This window comes from Neoarthrinium moseri (genome assembly GCF_022829205.1).
Source record: "Neoarthrinium moseri strain CBS 164.80 chromosome Unknown scaffold3_Wmoseri_CBS_16480, whole genome shotgun sequence".
Classification (NCBI taxonomy): Eukaryota; Fungi; Ascomycota; class Sordariomycetes; order Amphisphaeriales; family Apiosporaceae; genus Neoarthrinium; species Neoarthrinium moseri.
The window spans coordinates 265,748-285,026 of record NW_026055117.1 but is presented as its reverse complement, the minus strand read 5'-3'; the positions used below and the strand labels follow the sequence as shown (position 1 = coordinate 285,026).

The following is a 19,279-nucleotide window of genomic DNA, read 5'->3' as shown; positions in this document are numbered from 1 at the left end:
GTCAAACAACCGTTGTAAAACAAAATCGAGGAATTCGAAGCCGTAGACGAAATTACCGAGGGCTACCTAATTGAACATCATCTAAAACATCGAGAACCTTCTACAATTGCTGAAAACATGAGAAAATGGAGATAGTTGGCTGTTCTTCGTACCAACTACAACTGTAAAACACCCCTGGAATGAGCTCGAGAGTCTTTGGCAAGGGCGAATGCATGGTCATTCTCAATGAAACTGACAGCGGTCAGCATAAGTAGGTCCATATCAACATGGAAGAAATCTAGTGTGCCAGTGTCAGGGAAATATTGTAGACATTCAATTTTCGTTCTTTCATTCAGCGTTCTCTAGTACGCAGTTATGGCAGCTTCCGCGCTTGGGATAGGGAATTTTCCCTCTACTTCTAGATAGTTCATGCAACGCCTCCTTCTCGTCATGGTGGTCGACATGGCCGCGCAACGCTTACAACAAAGGCCTTTGATCACAAGTTGGCAACAAGGACGGCAACCCAAACTGGAACTCGCCATGGACGCTTTGAGCCCTGCATCTGCCGCTGTCTTCCAAATGACCGAGGAGGCATCGGGGAATCACATTTCACAAGCCAAGACGATCTATCGGCGCGATGCCATACACAGAACTCCCCGAGCCCCCGCAGGTGAGTCCGGTATCTCCAGACCAATACGGCGAGAAGCCTCTCCCAGATCCGTCAACAGTCTCGCCGCTCTCGACAACGGGGAATCCGCATAGACCCTGGCAAGCCTTCTCCGCTTACCGCTCCGAAGGGAGGCGAGATGGTGTCGGGTCGAGCCACCTGTCGGAATACTGCTACGACGAACGAGCCCACGAGAATGATGAAAGCAGCCGGTACGGGGAGGAGGAGCCGGACCTGGCGGCGCAGCTGCGGCTTTCCGCCCGGCTGACACTAGGCGAGGTGCCGCTCACGCCCGACGACTCGGTCAGCCAGACGGCGTCGCCGTACCGGGCCAGCCGGGCGAGCCGGGCCTCGCATCGCTCCCGGTCCCAGCCGGGTGCCAAAAACCAGAGCCAGCAGGGCTGGGAAGGGCAGAGGACGGAGAGTCTGCCCCGGCAGTCGGAACGAGGTACGCTGGAGCGGCGTGATTTTGGGGGAGGTTCCAGCGCGTCGAGCTCCTCGGTGAGGGCGGTCAGGTCCAGTGATGGGAGAGGCAGAGGTGACGGCGGTGGCGGCGGCGGTGTGGAGGTCGTCAGGACAAAGGATGGCAGACTGGCGCTGGCCCGGAAACCGAGGCGGTTCTTTGGGTATAAGTTGCGAATTGGCTAGACTGCAAGACACCCATGCAAGTGAATCATACGCAACAGACGTGCAAATAATAATTTAATTGAAAATTTGGCATTCAAGATTTGATGCTATGTATATCAGGGTATCTAAAGCGGTTCGGATGTCTATCAGGATGTGTTCAGGTACTACCACCTGTGACTTGGTAGAGTTAGATGGATCCTAGGTAACGTCTGAAGCACACTATAAGTCGTCGTAGTTCATGACAGCAAATTACCTGACAATTTTGAGCAGTATGACGTAGGAACGCAGTGGCTGAACAGTCACTATATGTGGATTGCACAGTATTTTGACAGTAGGATCACATAGGTGTGAAGGTCTCTATGAATTATTTGCTAGACAATTGTAAGACTACAGTGTTTCTTCAGACATCGGGTTTCCACGATATAGTGCAAAGGTAGATAGTGTTGTGGTTTGGTATGGTAGGGCCAATCAGTGGTTGTGCAACACCGGACTAAAGTAGGTCTCATATTGACGTGATCGAAGTTGAGCCTCTGCCATGGTCGGGATCGCCGCGTGTTCGGTCGTTCTTTCTAGAGCAACGCCCAGCCAAATAACCCATCTGCCTCAATCACCAAAGACGCGCCGAAGAGTTGTATAAATAGAACAAAAGACCCAGCCGCCTCTCGTGAGCAGCCGGAAGTCGGCACGCAATGCCACGACAAGGAATCGAACGAAATAATGCAAACCTTGGCTTCGTGGATCGCTACAAGTACCACGTCTTGATCGGGAGCTATATCGCCTTGACGTCTGTCTTCTTCTGGCGCGTGCATCGGCAGCCCTACAGTCGGTCCATCAAAGCAGAACAGTACGAGACAATATTCAAGGGTACCACGCTGGCGGCCGTCGTCGCGGGAGTCGCCGTCAGCAGCAGCGGACGAGAGAAATATCGGAGACCCAGGGAGGGTGCATGACCTGCCAGACGTAGATCCTCAGGAATCACTGCGGACTGGATTTGAGAACGGGATCAAACATGTTTGAAGGAAAGCTATATAGCGAAGGTTAAGAGTGGAGGGCCGCCGTCCCGGGTGGCACCACATGGCACCATGCTGAGAATGGGATACTTTGCGCGCAAAGAGATGATCGGCGGACGGCAGGACCAAGCATTCCACTCCGACGCGACCAAGAGTCTTTGCCTCGTCCCATCTATCAGCGCTGTCAATGCCTCCAAGAGCGACCAGACGTAGATGACCAACGGCCAAAGGGTCTCTGGGCATTGCCCAAATAGGAAGTCCCCACAGTGCAAAAGCGGCTGCCGACAGGGCTGCCTCAGGTGTCCTCATTGGGCGAGGAGGGGCCCCGTAGCCTGAAACCGACCTGGCACAGCCAATGGTCTGCAGTTAACTCTACTTGCAGTCTGCGGTAACTCTGGTAATGTTCAGGTGCTGGCAGAAAGAAGAACGAAACCCTCCCGTTTGTCCTCACTCAACTCCTCTGCGTTGAACTTCAATAGTTGAGCAAGCACGCATGAGAGTGGGTGCCCATGCTAGATCATCGGTATCCATTTCGTTGTGTCTAGATTGACTTGGTCACCTTATCGTAGGGCGAACAAGCCCAGGTGGGTTATTAAGACTTGAGGTCTAGACGCTCGAAGCCTGAGCACGGACTGCGTTGTGATGAGACACGTCCCAGAAGTCTATCTTGACATCGTCTTCTCAATTTGGTCAATTGCAGCCGGGCTGTCGGTTGTCGGCCATTGCATACAAAGCAAAGGCCCGTGTCTTTTACACATTTGCAAGGGAACCCCCACTGATACCGAGTGTTTGTAGTTCACGCGTGCGCTACAGCTTTCTTCACGTCGAGTCAGTCAACCTCTGGACTTAAACTGGTCATATCCCGTCGGCCCCACCCATGCATTGGCTGCCATGGCTGTACTATGGTATAGTTTGGACTATCGTCTGGTCTTCTTGGGGCCCAGGGAAACAGCACACGTTTCGATACGGCGTGTCATGGGCTCATCCTGCAGAAAAGTCTCCTGCGTCCAGAAGCCCCAAGACAGTCAAGCCAGCCAGTACAGAGGAAAACAACAGTGAGATTAGCGTATAACATTGGGACACAGAGCCGAGACAGTCCGGCTCGTCGTGTGAGATTACGGCTCGGAGCTTGGGCGTTGCAAAGCGCCTTGTTGTGCCTCGAGACCTTTCATTCAGGCGAGTCGAGTCGTAAACTTTCATCTCATCAAGACCAGCCAGACCGTTTTGCCGAGCACAAACCCCAGTCGCCTTGTCGTGCAAATGTCATCGTCCCGGGTTCTCGTTGACATTACGTACGACCAGCACAGCCGCTGTCCGTCCAAACAGTCGCACACGAGGGACTGTGTTCGACCTGAGGCGAGCTGTCGCGCCGTGGATCGCGCATGGCACTGGACTTCTGGAGGATATTCGCGCTGTTAAATACGAGCGGTGTTGGCGCCTGCGGGTGGCCCAGGAAACCCAAATGACTCCTCTTCCCCAAGGACGCCATGGATCGAAGTTGATGACCTGGGCCGCTAAGGTTCGGGCCATTCTGTCCATCCAATACGACCCTGGTGCCCCTGATTATTTCTCCGCTTTGCCCATCGTAGGGTAGAGGACTGGAGGGTGGCAGGTACAGCAGGTCGAGCAGGTGAGCCAGGTCAAACCAGACGACGACGCAGGTGATGTGATGTGAACCGGGATCTGAGGTCGACGATGGCCCTGCAGGTGATGACGCTAGTGTTTCCAATTGGTGAGGCACTCCCGTGTGATTCGCTGCAGAAGCCACTTCTGCAGGGACCGCAGAGTTTTAGACAAGGGACCAGGCACCAGACCAGGGAACGGATGCAACCCCGGACGACCACAGTTGAAGAAAAGGCTGGAGTCTGGAGGGGCTCGGGCTCCCTGGGTTCCATTGGAGCGCCCCAGGGCGTGAGCGAGAGCGAGAGGACGAGTCGGGCGAGCGTGTGCGCTGTGTGCTGCGAGTGCCGTGGTCGCTGGCTGGCTGGCCGTGGGCTGTCCCGAGGGGAGGTCGTATATCTGAACGGCGCAGATTGTGGCGTGCATGCTTACTGCAGACCCAAGATTCCCACCCCTCGGCTATGATCTGCCCTGGGCTCTCGTCAACGCCTCCTCCTGTCATCTCTGTCAGACCGTCCCGGCCTCCGATTCTTTTCTTGTTCTTTGCCTTCCGCAATAAGCAGCGAACGTCATGTGTAAGTGTGTGCTGGCAATGCAACAAGAGTCGCCGTCCCGCGCCCGAGCTGGACGGGCACACCGTCGCGCCTGGCAAATCAGCACCGGCCGTACAAGGATGGGCGTTCGCGGCATGGTCGATCAGTAGCGTGCTGGCCACAGCCGGCGGGTCTGAATGGTTGTCGCATCTTTCCACCTTGCCCACCGTAGTCCGCCCACCTAAATTTGGCCCAGACCTCCATCGCGATTGCATGGACCCAAAGACGGGGCGACCAGGGCGACCAGGGCTCCCCGTCCGCTCCTTGCTCGTTAATTGAGATTGAAGTCACGATTCCTTCACTGCATGGGCAGTCAACCAGAGATCCTACCGACAATTGTCATTTCCGCAGGGCCAAGGCCACGGACCAAGGTCGACCAAGTAGTCCCAGCCGTCGTTCGCCGCTCGCATCCTCTCCGCCCGTCTGTCTATCTCTCTTCTCCTCCATCTCTGCTCTTCTGCATCGTCCCGGCCGTCGTAGCCAGAGGCTTCATTCAGCTCTATTATCGCGTAGGCGGACACTAGCTGTCTGAGCGTATGCATTGAGGTGCAGCCAAGGACACCCGGTTTTTTTTTCTTCTCTTCGCCTACCTTCTTTTGGTCGCCCTGGTTCGGTTCGCAAGAACTCGCTGTGCCTTTTTGGGGATCTTGACGATCCCGGCGGTCTTTCGACGACTATTCTCTCGTTTACTTCCGACCCCGACGCAACCAGCACGCCTCGCCATATTTTCAAACGTAGGGTCAGCTCACGTAACCACGCGCAAGAAACTGCTGCGAACGCCCTTGCTGAGGTCGATTGCCTGATTGTCTCTTGATCGCCACCCTCCAGACATCAAACCAGTCCAGGGGCCTGAGGCTCTCTCCGCGTGTCTTCCTTGGCCCGACTCCCGCAGTTCTGAAACACGAAGAGTATCTTCCACCACGCCTCCCCACCAGCACCAACCAGCCAGCACCAGCACCAGCACCATCACCAGCACCAGCACCAGCGGGATTTGGCCACGCTGTGCGACCGCGTGTTCCTCGACCGCCCTGCAACTTGGGTCACTCACTGTTGTCGATAACGGACACCGCTGAGAGAACTCTGGAAGCCCACCCAAGCCACGTGTGAACCACAGTTGCGCCGTTTGTCGTATTAGTTCTTATCTTGCCTTATACGAGACTCGAGTGGTACAGCCCAGGGCTAGCCGGCTTTGCCTTGCTTTCGACAATAGAGTTGCCGTCGGCACAACGCGCATTCTACCACCGCGGTGCATGGGAAGGGTCACTGACTCTCGAAACAACAAGCGTACGTGATCTCTGTTTTCGTACCCTACCTGCGACCAGCCTGTTAGCTGTTCCCTGCTTGACGGGCCACGCTGGAGCCGGCTTAGTGGTCCCAGTCCTTCTTGCACCGACCCAGTCACTGTAACAGGGGTCGTTCTCGTGGTCTGTCGTCGGAAGCTGAGCTGGTTCCCTCGAACACCTTTCAGGAGCCTTGTCTACCCTCCCTCTCCAGTTGACGTTCCATATTCTGTTACCTGCAGCCTGGTCTTGCTGACTTTCAATTCTTTTTACCTGTGAGCTAACCGATGCCTACAGTTCCGTGCGTCCTCGTGGCATGCGATAACCACAGTACATACTGGTTCTCGTTTCTTGTTCTACCATTGGTGTAGACCTTCCATTCCTTTTTTTACATCTTATTCGCAATCTTTTTGCAGCCTTGCTATAGATCTCGTCCGTTCGTTCATTTGTCCTTCTTGCCACCTGCATAGTCAAGTCTCTTGAGGTTTGACAGACATCAGCACAATCGAATACACCTCAAGCGCGCGTTTGCGATAATAGAACAATTTGGGTTGCGGATCATCCGTCAGCATCAAACGCAAACGAACTATCGACTATTTGTTCTCGGATTGAACCGACGCGTACCCGACAGGTTGTTACACCGGCCATTGAAGCTGGGGACTTGGTTCTGAAGCCCGCGCACATCGCCTATATAATTCGACCTTCGCCGCCTGTGAATTGGAAAAGACTGGTGCTGCGCCGTGGAATGCTTTGGTTGAGAACCTGGGAGCGGGTCCCGGACTGTCTGGAATAAATGAGTTGGACTCAAAATGGGAGAGGAATGGATCAGTCATCTGGACAAGGAGGATCCGTAAGGAGAGCAAGAGAAAGAGCAGAGGCAGCAAGGGCGGGACAGGAGCCGCTAAACCCGATACCACGCTTGCCCATTAGGAATCCGAACAATGGAGCAAGCAAGCCACAAATACCAGCAGCGCTGCAGTCGCGGGACGGCAATATTGGTTTGGCGATATCGAGACCGACGCCGGTCCCTCAGTGGCCACTAGCCGGGCCTCTCTCGTCACCAGCAACCTCGGAGGGATCGGAGCCATATCGGCCGCCTGCTGGCTCATCACCGCCTCAGAGACCGCCGCGACCGAGCAGGGTACCCTCAATCCTAGACGGCTCTCGTATTCAGGACCCAACACCAAGTTTCCAGTACACGCCACAAAACCCGAGGGTATCAGAACTTTCCGTACCCGAAACTCCGGCCACATCATCCTCGAGAGACTCTTCAGTTGGATCTATCCCAGACTTTCCTCTGCCTGTGACCACTCCAAGGGAACCGCCGAGGAGGAGCGTGAATCTAGGGCCGCCGCCGTCCTCCCGACGAGGCAACTCGTCGTTTTATTCAACAGCATCGTATGTGTCACCGATTCCGGAGGAGAGCCCCCGGACGCGGTCATACGCATCATATGCTTCGAGCGCAGCAATTCCTGCGAGCTTTGGAACTACCTCGCCAGGCCTGAGTCATAACGACGAACACGATTTTTACTACGATGACACGATAGCGGAAGAGTCTGTCTATAGCGACGATGCCGACGAAAGGGGCCTTGTTCGGAGTGCAAGCATCGGGAAAAGGGGCAAACCTTCACTTGTGACGACAAAAAGCTCGGAAAAAGGGGAGGTAGTCCCCATCGTGCTCCCGATTCGACCTACGCCAAAACCAGTGCAAGGAGAGCAAGGATCTCCATTCTTGGATGGAACGGGTTATGTAGATGGTTCAAGCTCGTCATCGGGCGCTGCGTCATCTCAGGCCCCAGCGGTTGGGGCTGCGTTGACCACAGACAACATGCTTGGTGCTTTCGAAGCTGCTAGTGCAACAGACCCCTCGGCAGTAAGGAAGGCTACACCGTCGCCAAAGCCCTTCAGGTTATCCGCCCTCCGACGACCACCGCGACTGGACATCGATGCTGTGAGACAGGCAGAGGCCCGAGGCAGCTTGACAAGTTTGCCCGATCTTATCAAACGTGCAACCCGCTTAGCGGCCATGATGGACAAGGGACGGAGACCGGCCAGCCGTTTCGATGACCTTGATTTTCCCGAGGAGATGTATGGCCGGGATCCGGAGAAGGAGCTTTCTTGTAGGCCATTTGTCGTCATTTCATACTTTCCACCAGAACTAACAGAAGTACAGACGGACAAGAAAAGCACCAATCCGGCCTCTCCGATATGCTTGCTGCTTTCCCCCCTCCAGCCCAGGCGCGAAGCCGGCAGAGTATGCGGCAGAGCGGCGCGTCCTGGCCGCTGCCCTTCGCCGCCAGGAGGTCGTACATGGGTGGCCCCTCGCCTGGAGACCGCGCCATGAACAACGATATGTCTCCTGGTCCGAACCAGGAAAAGAAAGGACGTCGGTGCTGTGGGCTACCAATGTGGGGTTTCCTGCTCTTGATGTTCGTTCTGTTGCTGGTCATCGCAGCTGCTATCGTTGTTCCCTTGGAGTTTTTCGTGATACAGAGGCGGAATAACACCGCAGGCAACGCGCAGTCCGAGGTGTCAGATTGCCAGGCGCAGCTCAACTGTGCCAATGGAGGTACAAACGTTGTCACCGACGGAGTGTGCTCATGCATCTGCTCGAATGGATTCACTGGAAATGACTGCACTGTCTCCAGCAGCCAAGGATGTACCACTGCGGCTTTGTCTTCTACCGATACGACTCTGAGCAATGTCACCCTCGGCACAGCGATACCTCGCCTTGTTCAGGAAGGCCAGACAAATTTCTCATTGCCTCTGTCGGCCACGTCAATCATCTCAAAGTTCAACTCGGCGAACTTGTCGTGCGTCGCTGAGAATGCGTTGGTGACTTTCAACGGCCAGTCGACACGTCTATCGAGTGCGGCACTTACCGAATCCGACGTAGACCCAGCCTTAGTCAGAGCTGGCAATGCAGTACCTGTCACGATTACTATCTTGCCGGATGTCAGCATCACTCTGACACTTGAGAATCCTGCTGCTACGGGTGATCTGTCAGTCATCATCAGCACCCTCACGGAGCCGCTGCCGACCACTGGCTCGTTCTCAACAATACTGGAAACCACGATTACCAGGTCAGATACCGCACAGCCAACCACAACGACTGACGCCAGCGCAACTACCACCACAACGCCGACGACCACGTCGAGCACAGCTGCGCCGACTTCGACATTTGCGGTTTCTGACCAGGTCCTCGACTTCTCACGTGTAACTGTGTTATTCGTGCTGCAGTCGCAAACCTTGGAAAACGCAGTCACGGCGCAATCGAAGCTCCAGAATTTCTTTTCCAGCACCAGCTCGAGCGACGTTACCGTTGAGCAAGCCAGGAACGTCTCCATTGGGGCGGGAAATACTGTCGATCTCGTGAACTTCCTTGTCAGACTTTAGGACAGGAGAGACCTTGAGATCTTTAGCGGGCATGAGCCACTACCTTAGACGATAAATCTAACCAAGGCCAGCGACAGCGACCAGCCTGCGGCGACTTTGGGCATCTTTACAAGGCCGTTCTGATGGAAAATATAGGCATATCCTCATTTTTTGGCATTTCGCGAATCGAAGACCGCGGGGGCCGTCTTCCTGTATAAAACGACTATTTTTTTGTTCTTTTTTTTTGCCCACTTAATGTACCACTGTAAGCGAGCATCCAAATGCATGTGTTGGGCAGACTCTAGCGCGGCGTCGCAGAAGTGGGGCTTTGTAGATACCACAATCTTGGGGGGAATGTTTAATAGACTTACGATGGAGGTCTCATGGATTTTCCCTGTGCACTCGGTGACATGACAACCTGGAGGGAAACAACTCTGCGGAGCAGGGCGAACTTCCAGGGTTCTTATGCGATTCTACTGCCGGTCACTGGGGTTCCTGATCTGAGTTAAAGTATTGTCAGAGTTCAGTTCATGGTGTCGATCCTCCTTTCGACCCGGATTTTAGGTTCTGCAGCAACCGCCTCACGAGCCACTTCATAGTACGTGAGACTTGCAGATCGATCACCTCGATCCGTGGCCGCACTCATGCTATATGCACTTCAATTGGAAGTCATGACAACAGAACGCGAAAACATTGCTTGCCCAAAATCTAGCTCCCGTGATACAAGTAGTACGCATTCAGCGGCTTTCACCTTTTGCACTCAAGGCATCGGCAACTAACTGTGCGTTTCGTTTGTTGCCCAGCCTTCCACGTCTGGTTTACCCACAAGGTGCAACCTTACCCCTGAGATGACGACCCTGCACTGTTTTTATTCTGAGCAGCACCGCTAAGAGCAGCTTAGTGACTAACAGCCAATCAGAGCCACAGCGTCCCGCAACTAGCGACCCCGGCTGATCTGCAGCCAGGGTCCTTGCAGCCCTGACAGCTCCTTGGACTTGCCTTCCCGCCAACCCGCCTCGTGAACCTTGGGACGGCATTTGCACTGGACGGGGGTTGAGACGGGTTGGACGGCGCCGCTCGATGGAGCTGCCCAAACGTCATAGCTGGTGGGAATACTGGGGAAAGCGAACGAGTTGGATCTTTTGGGGGGGATCGTATTCTCGGGTCCTTTTCCCGGGATCGCAAGGAAAACTCTAAATACAATACCCCTACTGGGCCTCTCTCACTCGCGAGGTGGGCTGATGTGTATTTCATCGGTAGTATTGGCGCCTGTTCTCTGTTGCACTGCCCAGTATATCGCTACCGGCCTTCTCTGCTCCTCCCTCTCGACGATGTGACTCTAGCACTGACCAGTCTGCACCTTGACCATATTCAAGAATACGACCCTCGCTCGTTCCTTTGTTTTTCTTCAGTACACGCTCATTTCTAGCACATCCGGGGTTGTGCAGCTGCCCTCAGGAAGGGGACAACACCATGGCGCAGCACAGCTCAAACCCATTTGACGACAAGACGTATAATGTTTGTGAAACCTCACATTACACCAGAGGATTTTTGGTTTGTTATAGTAGCTAACACTCCCTCGTGCAGGTCTCGAGGCATGAGTCCAGCGTCCTGCCCGAAGTCATCACGACCTCGGCGCCCTCGGAGCCAGACTGCTATTTCACAGCCAAGGCGGTGCCGATGCGCACCTCTACGCTGGGCACGGGAGGAGCAGGAGCAGTCGGCTCGCCGTTCTCGCCCAACTCGCCCTACAACAGCATGATTTCGCCATCACAGTTCCCGCCGCCGCCGGGCCACAACCACCCAAGCTTCGTATTCCGGGACCCAGGGACCGACGTGTTCAACTCGAACTCGGGGAGAGACTCGACCATGACACTACCGACGCCCTCGCCTTCGCTCTTCCCTCAGCCGCCGACCATGACGGGGACGGCGACGACGCAGCTGCAGCCCATCCGGCCGCTGTTCGCCGCGTCCCGGGAGCAGCAAACCGTCTCGGTCGTCTCAAACGCCTCCTCGCTCCCCCCACCGCCGCCGCCGCCCAAGGAGAACCCCTTCCTGGGCGCCAGCGAGCAGCGGGAGCGGGAGCGGCCGCGCAGCTCCAAGGCCTGGCCGCTGCCGGCGCCGCTGCGACTCCACCGGCGGTCGCAGCAGCACGAGGAGGAACCGCTCCAGCTGCCGGGCTCGGGGGCGTCGCCGCTCCTCCCGCCCACCAGCCCCATCTCGCCGCACTCGCCCGTGAGCAACCCGACGCTGTCGCCGCTGACGATGCAGACGCTGGCGCACCTGTCGACGACGGCGCTGCGCAGCCCGTCGCTGACGTTTGTGGAGCCCGACGGCGGCAGCGGCGGCCACCGCCCGAGCAGCACGTCGCCGGGCCCGCTGACCGCCGAGCAGCGCGAGCGGCTGTGGGAGATGAAGCGCGCGCACGACTTGGGCGAGGACTACCGCGGCCGGCGGCGGAGCAACTGGGGCGCGACGAGGAGGAAGGGCGGGGGAGGCGGCCCCGGGGCCAAGAGCACGGCCAGGACGTACCTGTGGATCGGGCTCGGGCTCAGCCTGCTGGCCCTGGCTGGCATTGTGGGCTTGATCCTCGCGCTGACGCTCGGCCGCGGGGAATCGTGAGATGGGAAGGGCGTGGACGGACGGACAAGGCGGGCGTTGTGAACGAAGATTCGAAATCGAGGCTCCGCGACATGGGCCGGTCATTGGGCGTTTCCTGCGGGCATGGCGTAGCAGGATGGGCGACTCATGAGCACATGAGTAAGGCAGGCGGGTCTGGCGGTGAGCGAGCGGGAGTGATCATCACTCGATTCCTCAGGGAGTTTCCATATCATAAAGAAAGCGTGATTGCTGTGAATAAGGTCAACCATGGGTTTGGGATCGGGAGTTTGGGAGTACGGGAATACCTACCTATCTATTATACAAAGCTTTGTAACATCCAATGGAAACTGAAATTAGCCAACAACCGTCAGAACTCACCAACGCTTACATGATTGTCAGTCGGTGCCCATGTGCCTCAATCTCCTACCAGCCAATAGAGTCGAGCATTGTCTGCATTCCCCATCGTACACTTCGGTTGCAAAAGACAGTCAGTTGAGTAACAAGAGGGTATACACATTGCAACAGCAATTCCTATCTTGGCAAGCCGTTAATCTTCCACAACAAAAAGTTTTGCCTGCGCAAATAGGGTCTTATCGAAATGCAAATCCAAGACCAGAAAAATTCCTCTCATTTCCTATTTGCGTAGCCCGCCATGAAAAGAAAAAGAGGTCTTCCCCCCCAAAATGCAGTAAGGTCTGTCTGACCACCGTTTTGGCGGACCCCGTCCCTTTCAATGATCACAAAGATGCACAAGGTGCATAATCATGCATATATTGGGCTAATAACCAGTTTTCCAGCTCACTAATGCACGTTAAAGGGTATGTTGCAAGCGCCGGCCCAAGCAATGCTGAAGGAAGAACTAAGATGCCGCTGACTGTCGGATGATTCGCCAGGTTCGAAGGCCGAAATTGCCCACAGCCCTCGTAGGACTGAGACTCGGCCGCTGGTCGGGCGGGAGTGATGTTTTGAGTCGAGAATTAGGCTGCTATCCGGCCTCATAGAATGACGCATCTGGGACGATGCGGGTCTCTATCCCGTTCCCTCCTCTGCTTTCTCCTCTTCTTGTAGTAGGATATCGAATAGGGATCGAAGTCTTGTTCCTCCTGGAGATAGCTCTCCCCGGCATCATCTTTGCGCAGCATCTGCCGGCAGAGGTCCACAAAGACTTCATCAACGTTTGCTATGGAAAATTAGCCCCACAAAGATCGATGGAAGCAGGCAGCCAAGTGATTGCTAGGCGCGGGCTTGTGAAGCGAATCGAGAAAGGCACGTACTTTTCGTTCTCGCGCTAGACTCGTAGTAGGGTGCACCCCATCTCTGGGAGAGTGAGAAACCCTTAGTGCGAGGGACGGATCTCTGATCCTCGAGATCTGCCTTGTTGCCGCAGATGACTATCGGGATGTTCTCGTCGTCCTTGATCCGGATGATCTCGTCGCGGAGGCCTGCAAGCTCGGCCAGTGACGACGAAGATGTGATGCTGAAAACCAACAGGAATCCCTGGCCAGTTTTCATGTACAGGTCTCTCATGGCAACTATAGCCGAGTCAGTTGCACAGCATCACGGAAGATGGAAGACGTTTCGGCAGACGTACCAAATTGCTCAGTGCCCGCGGTGTCAAGGCTATGGCTCGAGTCAGTATGGTGGGGTAGTGATTGACGCTCCAAGCACATGTCTCACATTTCCAGAACCACCTGCCGTCCCTGTCAAAATAGCGTGTCAGTTGCAAGTTCGCGAATATAGGCAAAATGTAAACAACTCACATCGACCGAGACCGTAGTCCGGTAGGAGTCCTCTATTGTAGGGTCATAGCTCTCAATCCATTCGTTGTGTACGAACTGAGCTGTGAGGAGCCAGAAACATTAGCAAACTGCACTCCGGAAGCAATGACAGCATCTGCAACTTCTTTGATAGGGGGTAGGGGGGGAAATTTGAGCCTCACCTGTGAGGCAACTTTTGCCAACACCACCTGCGTCAAGATTTTGTTAGCGGAGCTGCGCCCAGTTGCGAGAGGTAAGCTGCCTTTGGTAGGAAGCCGAATGATGCGGACGAACCTGCACCTAGCACAACAACGTGGAATTCACGGCTACGCGCATGTCAGCTGTCGAGTAACTCGAAGAACGCAGCAGCGGGCAGGGAGACAAACGCAGGTTGGTAACGGCCTTGACGGGGAGGCATGGTTTTGTACTCTGCTGTGAGAGCGTGCTGCAGAGATTTGCAGAGCGGCCGGCACGCCCGCCGAGGGGAGAAAAAGACCAGCACGGGCTACAGGCGACGGCCCTTCACCAGATGCTCACCGCTCCGTCGCGGAAGATGGCCGGTGAGTATGGAAAACTGGTTGCTGCTGCAGTTCGAAATCGGGAGCGAGCACCCGCGTTCGCCGACGGAGATGGTGATTCCAGGACGAACGGTCGAAAATTGCTAGATTTCGGGATGATCCGCACCGTGCCCTGCCCTTCTTCCTGGCCTCGATAGCGAATGAGAGCGGCCCCAGTTGGCGGGGGACCAGAAACGTCAGAACGACAGTGAATTTTTCCTTCTAGGGGCACAGCAGAGCCGTCTCCAGACGAGTTCTGAAGCCAAATTGGCTTTCACTGGATCGCTGCGCCGTGGTGCCGAGGGCCGTGAAGTGCGTACAGTAGTCGCGGTTGTAGTGGTAGCAGTAGTAGTAGTTCGCCAGCCTTGAAGAGGCCGGACTAAGATAAGGTGGAAAGGAGCGCTGATCACGAATACCTGCGCGGCGGCCGGGAACGCAGCGGTCGTGATATAGCCAGCACGCAAGGAAAAGAAAGAGGCACCTGTTAAAGGTGAGGCATGGGAAACAAAAACATTGATCAATCCACGAAGAAGCAATTGGATAATGGGTGGAGGACGGGTATCCGGGGGATTATAACGCGCGCCATGCGTGTGTGCGGTGGGTGTGGGCGCGCAGCGTGGGCGTGCGTAGGTGTGTGCTCCGTACTGAAAAGTAGGTACAGTACGGTCCACGGGTCGTGGGCTGCACTGCTACCAGACAAGGCCGGACGTACAAGGAAGGTTTCCCAGGGACCTGGACGCAGGCAGCTGGGCTCCAGGCTGGAATGATCCAATGCGAAGCGCGAGACAAGCTCCCATCACTACTTTCCATCGGGTGTAGACTACTTGTACGTCCAGCCCAGTCCAGCAGCGGGCGAGTTGCCGAGTCTGGTCCCCTGGATGAAGCTCGTCCAGGGACAGGGGTGCACTATGGGATCCATGGATGCCTGTGAGGCCAGCTACTATGTACTACCTGGGTATGGTAGGGGGTGTCAAGTGGTGGTGCACCTTGAACGCAGGCAGAGAGATGCACTGGACTGGACCTGGGCACTGGACTAAAGCGCCCCTGGAGGTCCCGCGGGCCGTGGGCAGGAACCTCAACTCGCCCCCAGTCCAGTTCGGTCCAGTGGCAGCGGAGTTGCTGTACATGCATCCATATCCATCCATCCAGCAACTCGGCCACATTCCGACTTGATAGGTCAGAACGCAGGAGCACCGCCTTGGGCTCAGGCACCTGGGCAGTTGCTTTTAACTCATGTACCATGGGTCGGTCCCTCGTTTCTTTGCCCGCCGGGGAACTGGTGCCAACGACGCGCACTCTGCAACCGTGCCGCTTCGCTTCGTTTCTGCAATCGTTGCTCGCTGTGGTGCGGGTCGCTGCGCTGCCGCCATCCTGGCAATCTGGCCAGAAGCCTCAGGCGGTCCCTAGGTAGGCACTTAACAGAGTAGTCCGGGAACTGCACACGTCTGGACCGACTTCACGCCTTCAGCTGCCCATCTGGCCCTGCTCGGCACGACCAACCGTGGACTAACTGCGTAGCTAACCAAGTGTGCAAGTACCTCTTGCCCGAACGTAGGGAGAGGAGCAGTCAGCCCGGCAAAGTCCACAAATAGTGGCATCTGGGCAAACGAAGAGGAACCGACATGTGTCGCGTCCCCGAATCGGACGAGTCAAGATGCAGGACGATGGAGAACTTGCCAGACCGGTAACCTTGCATACGACAGAGCGGTTCGTCTAGTCCTTGACTCGTCCGTGCTCTATGGAGTACAGCATCGCCCGGCCCTCACTGGCTGCACCAAGACGGCAAAACTGTGTAAGCCCTCGCAGCCCCGACGAGTAGGAGACGTCAGAAATCAATTGCAGCGCGCGGCCGGTCAGATTCGGAACTGTTCGCGCAGCGTGTCGACGAGAGGGACACGCGACCTGCGCAGCGCGTTGACTCGTCTCCAGCTGGGTCAGTTTGCATAGGGCAGTACAACCCAAAAGGTACAGCCAACCAGGGGCCAATGGGAACCGTACGGTACCGTAAAGAGCAATTTCTAGTCACCGAACACCTCCGTACTCTGCTTCGTATCAACCTCCGCTTCACGGCCACAAGGGGCAAAATCTCGTGTGCCTTGCATCCAGCCCGGCCTCGTAAATGCCTTCTCGTCACCTGACAAAGACCACCTGCGAAGGCTTGCAAGATTTTTGCCAGTCCTCTGTCCCTTGCCTCGAGCCCCCTGATGCGGTCCCCTAGGTCTCTGACAAGATGGAGCTGAATATCCACCAATTCCGGGTCGTTGACAAGTCAGAAGATTGGATAGCCTCCAGGATGTTATCAGACTACCAAGGGTATCCATCCTGACGGCTTCGGGGGCCGTCTACTAATTCCCCGGCCCTCTAGTTTAGATCGTCAAGCGTGCTATGTATCCCCACCGTGGCTGTCCATCTTGGAACATCTGGAAGCAATCAGGAGCCGTTTCATGCCTCTGGCAACCACCCGACGACGTCACTTGTTTCTCTCTACGCTCTCGACGGATCATCGCCGCTCTACTTTTCCCTCGGTGGAGCTCGTTTTGCAAACTAACAAGGCAGCAGCTACTGTTTCCCAAGCCATGCATGACTGCAAGGCTACCCATATTTCGCTAGCATGATAAGTCTACAATGCCTGAATGCTTCCAAAGCTTGGTCTCCATCCGATACGCTGACCATCTAGCTCCCTCATACCATCGGGTCCCTCGGACAGAACAGAGGTTTGCTGCGTTGGTGGGTTGTTTGACAAGACCACGCCGTCCCGTCTTGCCGCAGCAAACCTGCCTCATTGGAGGATTGGCAGATTTCCGGCACACCGTCTACCGCAATGAGAAACACACAGGCTTTATTTGCCCATTGCATGGGACTGAGGCTCTGACGTGCGCATGTCTCGAGGCTGCTATGGGGCACGTTATAGTATGACCGAGCATGCGAGCTGGGGAGCCGTCGTCATGCTATGGTAATGGCACAAGGGGGGCAGATCTCACGGCCCACTCACCCCTGGGCGGCAATTATTACCCCTCATCAAACCCCTAAGCATATCACTGATGGTAAGATCTCCCCGAAAGCCACGTGGTTGCTAAGAACGGAATCTGCAGTTCTGACTTTTAACGGTTCACGATCTTCGTTTGCATTGCCTGTTCCAAGTGCCGCGTCTGACCTGACAGCCGGGCCCGCAACGCCAAAGGCCGCATGAGCTAGCGTCCGGACAAGCGACGTCGCTCCGCTTCAACCTGCAGGGCCTGCTTGAGGTCGTCCGAGTTGAGGATAGTTCCTCAGCTCAATCTGACTTTAAGGTTCCAAGACCCGAACTGCAAACTGAAAAGCGTATAGTACTGCACAGCCCAGACGATCACTGGCCAATGTTGATGATCTACATTGAGCTATTAGGGCTGACGGAGTCTGGCGGCCAATCATCCTAGCCGTTCGCGCATCCAAACCCCATTGGGGCAACCGAATCGTTGGCCATTTGCTGTATACAGTATCGGGGACTTCCTATCGCACCATGTCTTCGCGATCCTTCAGCTGCGGGTATCACTGCAGAAGACCACGGTTTGCGTGGGTCGTGCCTGGATGCGACAGGGCCTCCTCAAGGGTTGTCAAATGGCCCTGGCATCACCTATGTTGCAAGTTGACCTGCGAGTCCACCACACGCCCTGATGGGATGTGTGGAAATTGGTTGGTGACCGGGTGCAGTCTGGGCGGGCTCGATGATCAGATCTGTCAAGTCCAGTCAAGTGACATAGTTTGTTGTGCAGATTGTACGCATGTTGGAGGCTGTTGGAAACCCTACAACGTTGACCTCATCGCTTCCAGGGTTGCTTAACTGATACTCCGTAGTACCGTACTATGGTCACTCTCGAGCACGGCCAAGTGCACCGATGCTGGCAACTATGATCTAGTTGCCATTGCAGTTTTATGAAAGCAATCAAGGAACTGCCGTGCCCTTTCCTGGTTGCGGGGCCGTCTCTCGGCCGGGGTCTGACATGGTGATGGGTCCAGGGCAGGGAGGAGCTCGAGCTCGACGGGGTCCGGGAGTGCAACAACAACTTTCATTCGCGCGCGGTCGTCCGAATACTGCTGTACGCAGACCGAAGTGGGCAACACCCACATCCCGGGTCTACGGAGTACTATTCTGCGAGGTCGTCCGTCGTCGAAACAAGCACCCTCCCAACCCCCTTGAACTTTGCCCACAGACTGAGTTGAAGCTGCTGAGCCGACTCGATGGTGTGAACGTGTATGTGAACGTCGGCCTTATGGAAATATACCGAGAATCCGCAACACTAGTTTGCGAGCGGCGCATGGATGCTGCTTGGATCACTGCACACCAGAGAGCACATATGCGCCTCTAGAATGCTGGACTACAGTCTTTTCCATTATCATGATTTCAAACCTTGGACGATGTGTAAGTCGAGAGTTTGTGTATCATGCAGTAAATTATCGTGTCTCCTAGTCAGTCTGCGTCCTGGCACTGTGAATTAATGTTGTCGAGCTAACGAAATTCCTTAGCAATGTCATCAGAATCTCATGGTCTCTGTATGTTTCCGTCACTGCAGCTAGATATCAAGCTCGCACAACCTACTTGTTGATGAACCGAGATCTGAACAGTGACAACAGCGGAATCCAAACGACAAACTCACTTCATCAGGCCGCGGTCTTGGCTGACCTGTCAAGACTACATCTCTCTACTATCATAAAACGATTAATAAGAAAACATTGCAAGGGTATTGCAAGAGGTCCAGACGTATCACATGGGTTCTTACAGGATGCTATTCCATTTGACCCTAACAATCTAAGCAAGCGCATCGCCTGACACTAGATGCTTGGTCCTAAGTGCCGGTTCATATACGAATCGTTTAACGCTGAGAATAGATGACGTTATCCACACAGAGATTTTCAGCATCATATTTCGAGCAAGGCAAAGGTACACACACATATCGACTGTGTTGCTACCAGCACTCGCAAAGAGAGGTTCCTACGTTCCATTCCGAAATCAGCTCATTCAAACGCAACTCTCCTGAGTGTTGCCACAAGGGTGGCCGGAGTCTACCAGCTTGCAGCACAAACAAGCCTCGCATGTCCCTTGGTTCGCTCACAGTCAGTCTGCAACATCACTTGAGCCCATCTTGGAGGCCGCGACCAGGTTGGTACAACTCACGGGTCACCGCAATAGCATTGCTGGGGTACGACCTCGGGGCAGAAGCACACCCAAAAAGAAA

General features: G+C 55.3%; 5 protein-coding genes across 5 annotated transcripts; 4 read left to right on the top strand and 1 right to left on the bottom strand.

Moving 5' to 3' along the window:
• Positions 1–616: 616 nt before the first annotated feature.
• JN550_001471 (uncharacterized protein) lies at positions 617–1,294 on the top strand (the record flags this gene model as incomplete). The annotated part of the gene is made up of 1 exon (XM_049312658.1): positions 617–1,294. One exon carries the CDS (start codon positions 617–619, stop codon positions 1,292–1,294), a length of 678 nt encoding a protein of 225 aa, XP_049176322.1.
• Positions 1,295–1,962: 668 nt separating this feature from the next.
• On the top strand, positions 1,963–2,223 carry JN550_001470 (uncharacterized protein; the record flags this gene model as incomplete). The annotated part of the gene is made up of 1 exon (XM_049312657.1): positions 1,963–2,223. The coding sequence occupies one exon, from the start codon at positions 1,963–1,965 to the stop codon at positions 2,221–2,223; it is 261 nt and encodes an 86-aa protein (XP_049176321.1).
• A 4,362-nt stretch (positions 2,224–6,585) lies between these two features.
• On the top strand, positions 6,586–9,172 carry JN550_001469 (uncharacterized protein; the record flags this gene model as incomplete). The annotated part of the gene is made up of 3 exons (XM_049312656.1): positions 6,586–6,626; positions 6,707–7,896; positions 7,950–9,172. The coding sequence occupies 3 exons, from the start codon at positions 6,586–6,588 to the stop codon at positions 9,170–9,172; spliced, it is 2,454 nt and encodes an 817-aa protein (XP_049176320.1).
• A 1,452-nt stretch (positions 9,173–10,624) lies between these two features.
• Positions 10,625–11,773, top strand: JN550_001468 (uncharacterized protein; the record flags this gene model as incomplete). The annotated part of the gene is made up of 2 exons (XM_049312655.1): positions 10,625–10,669; positions 10,739–11,773. 2 exons carry the CDS (start codon positions 10,625–10,627, stop codon positions 11,771–11,773), a joined length of 1,080 nt encoding a protein of 359 aa, XP_049176319.1.
• A 974-nt stretch (positions 11,774–12,747) lies between these two features.
• On the bottom strand, positions 12,748–13,927 carry JN550_001467 (uncharacterized protein; the record flags this gene model as incomplete). The annotated part of the gene is made up of 8 exons (XM_049312654.1): positions 12,748–12,932; positions 13,027–13,284; positions 13,344–13,372; positions 13,430–13,452; positions 13,513–13,592; positions 13,692–13,718; positions 13,804–13,835; positions 13,896–13,927. 8 exons carry the CDS (start codon positions 13,925–13,927, stop codon positions 12,748–12,750), a joined length of 666 nt encoding a protein of 221 aa, XP_049176318.1.
• Between the last annotated feature and the right edge of the window lie 5,352 nt (positions 13,928–19,279).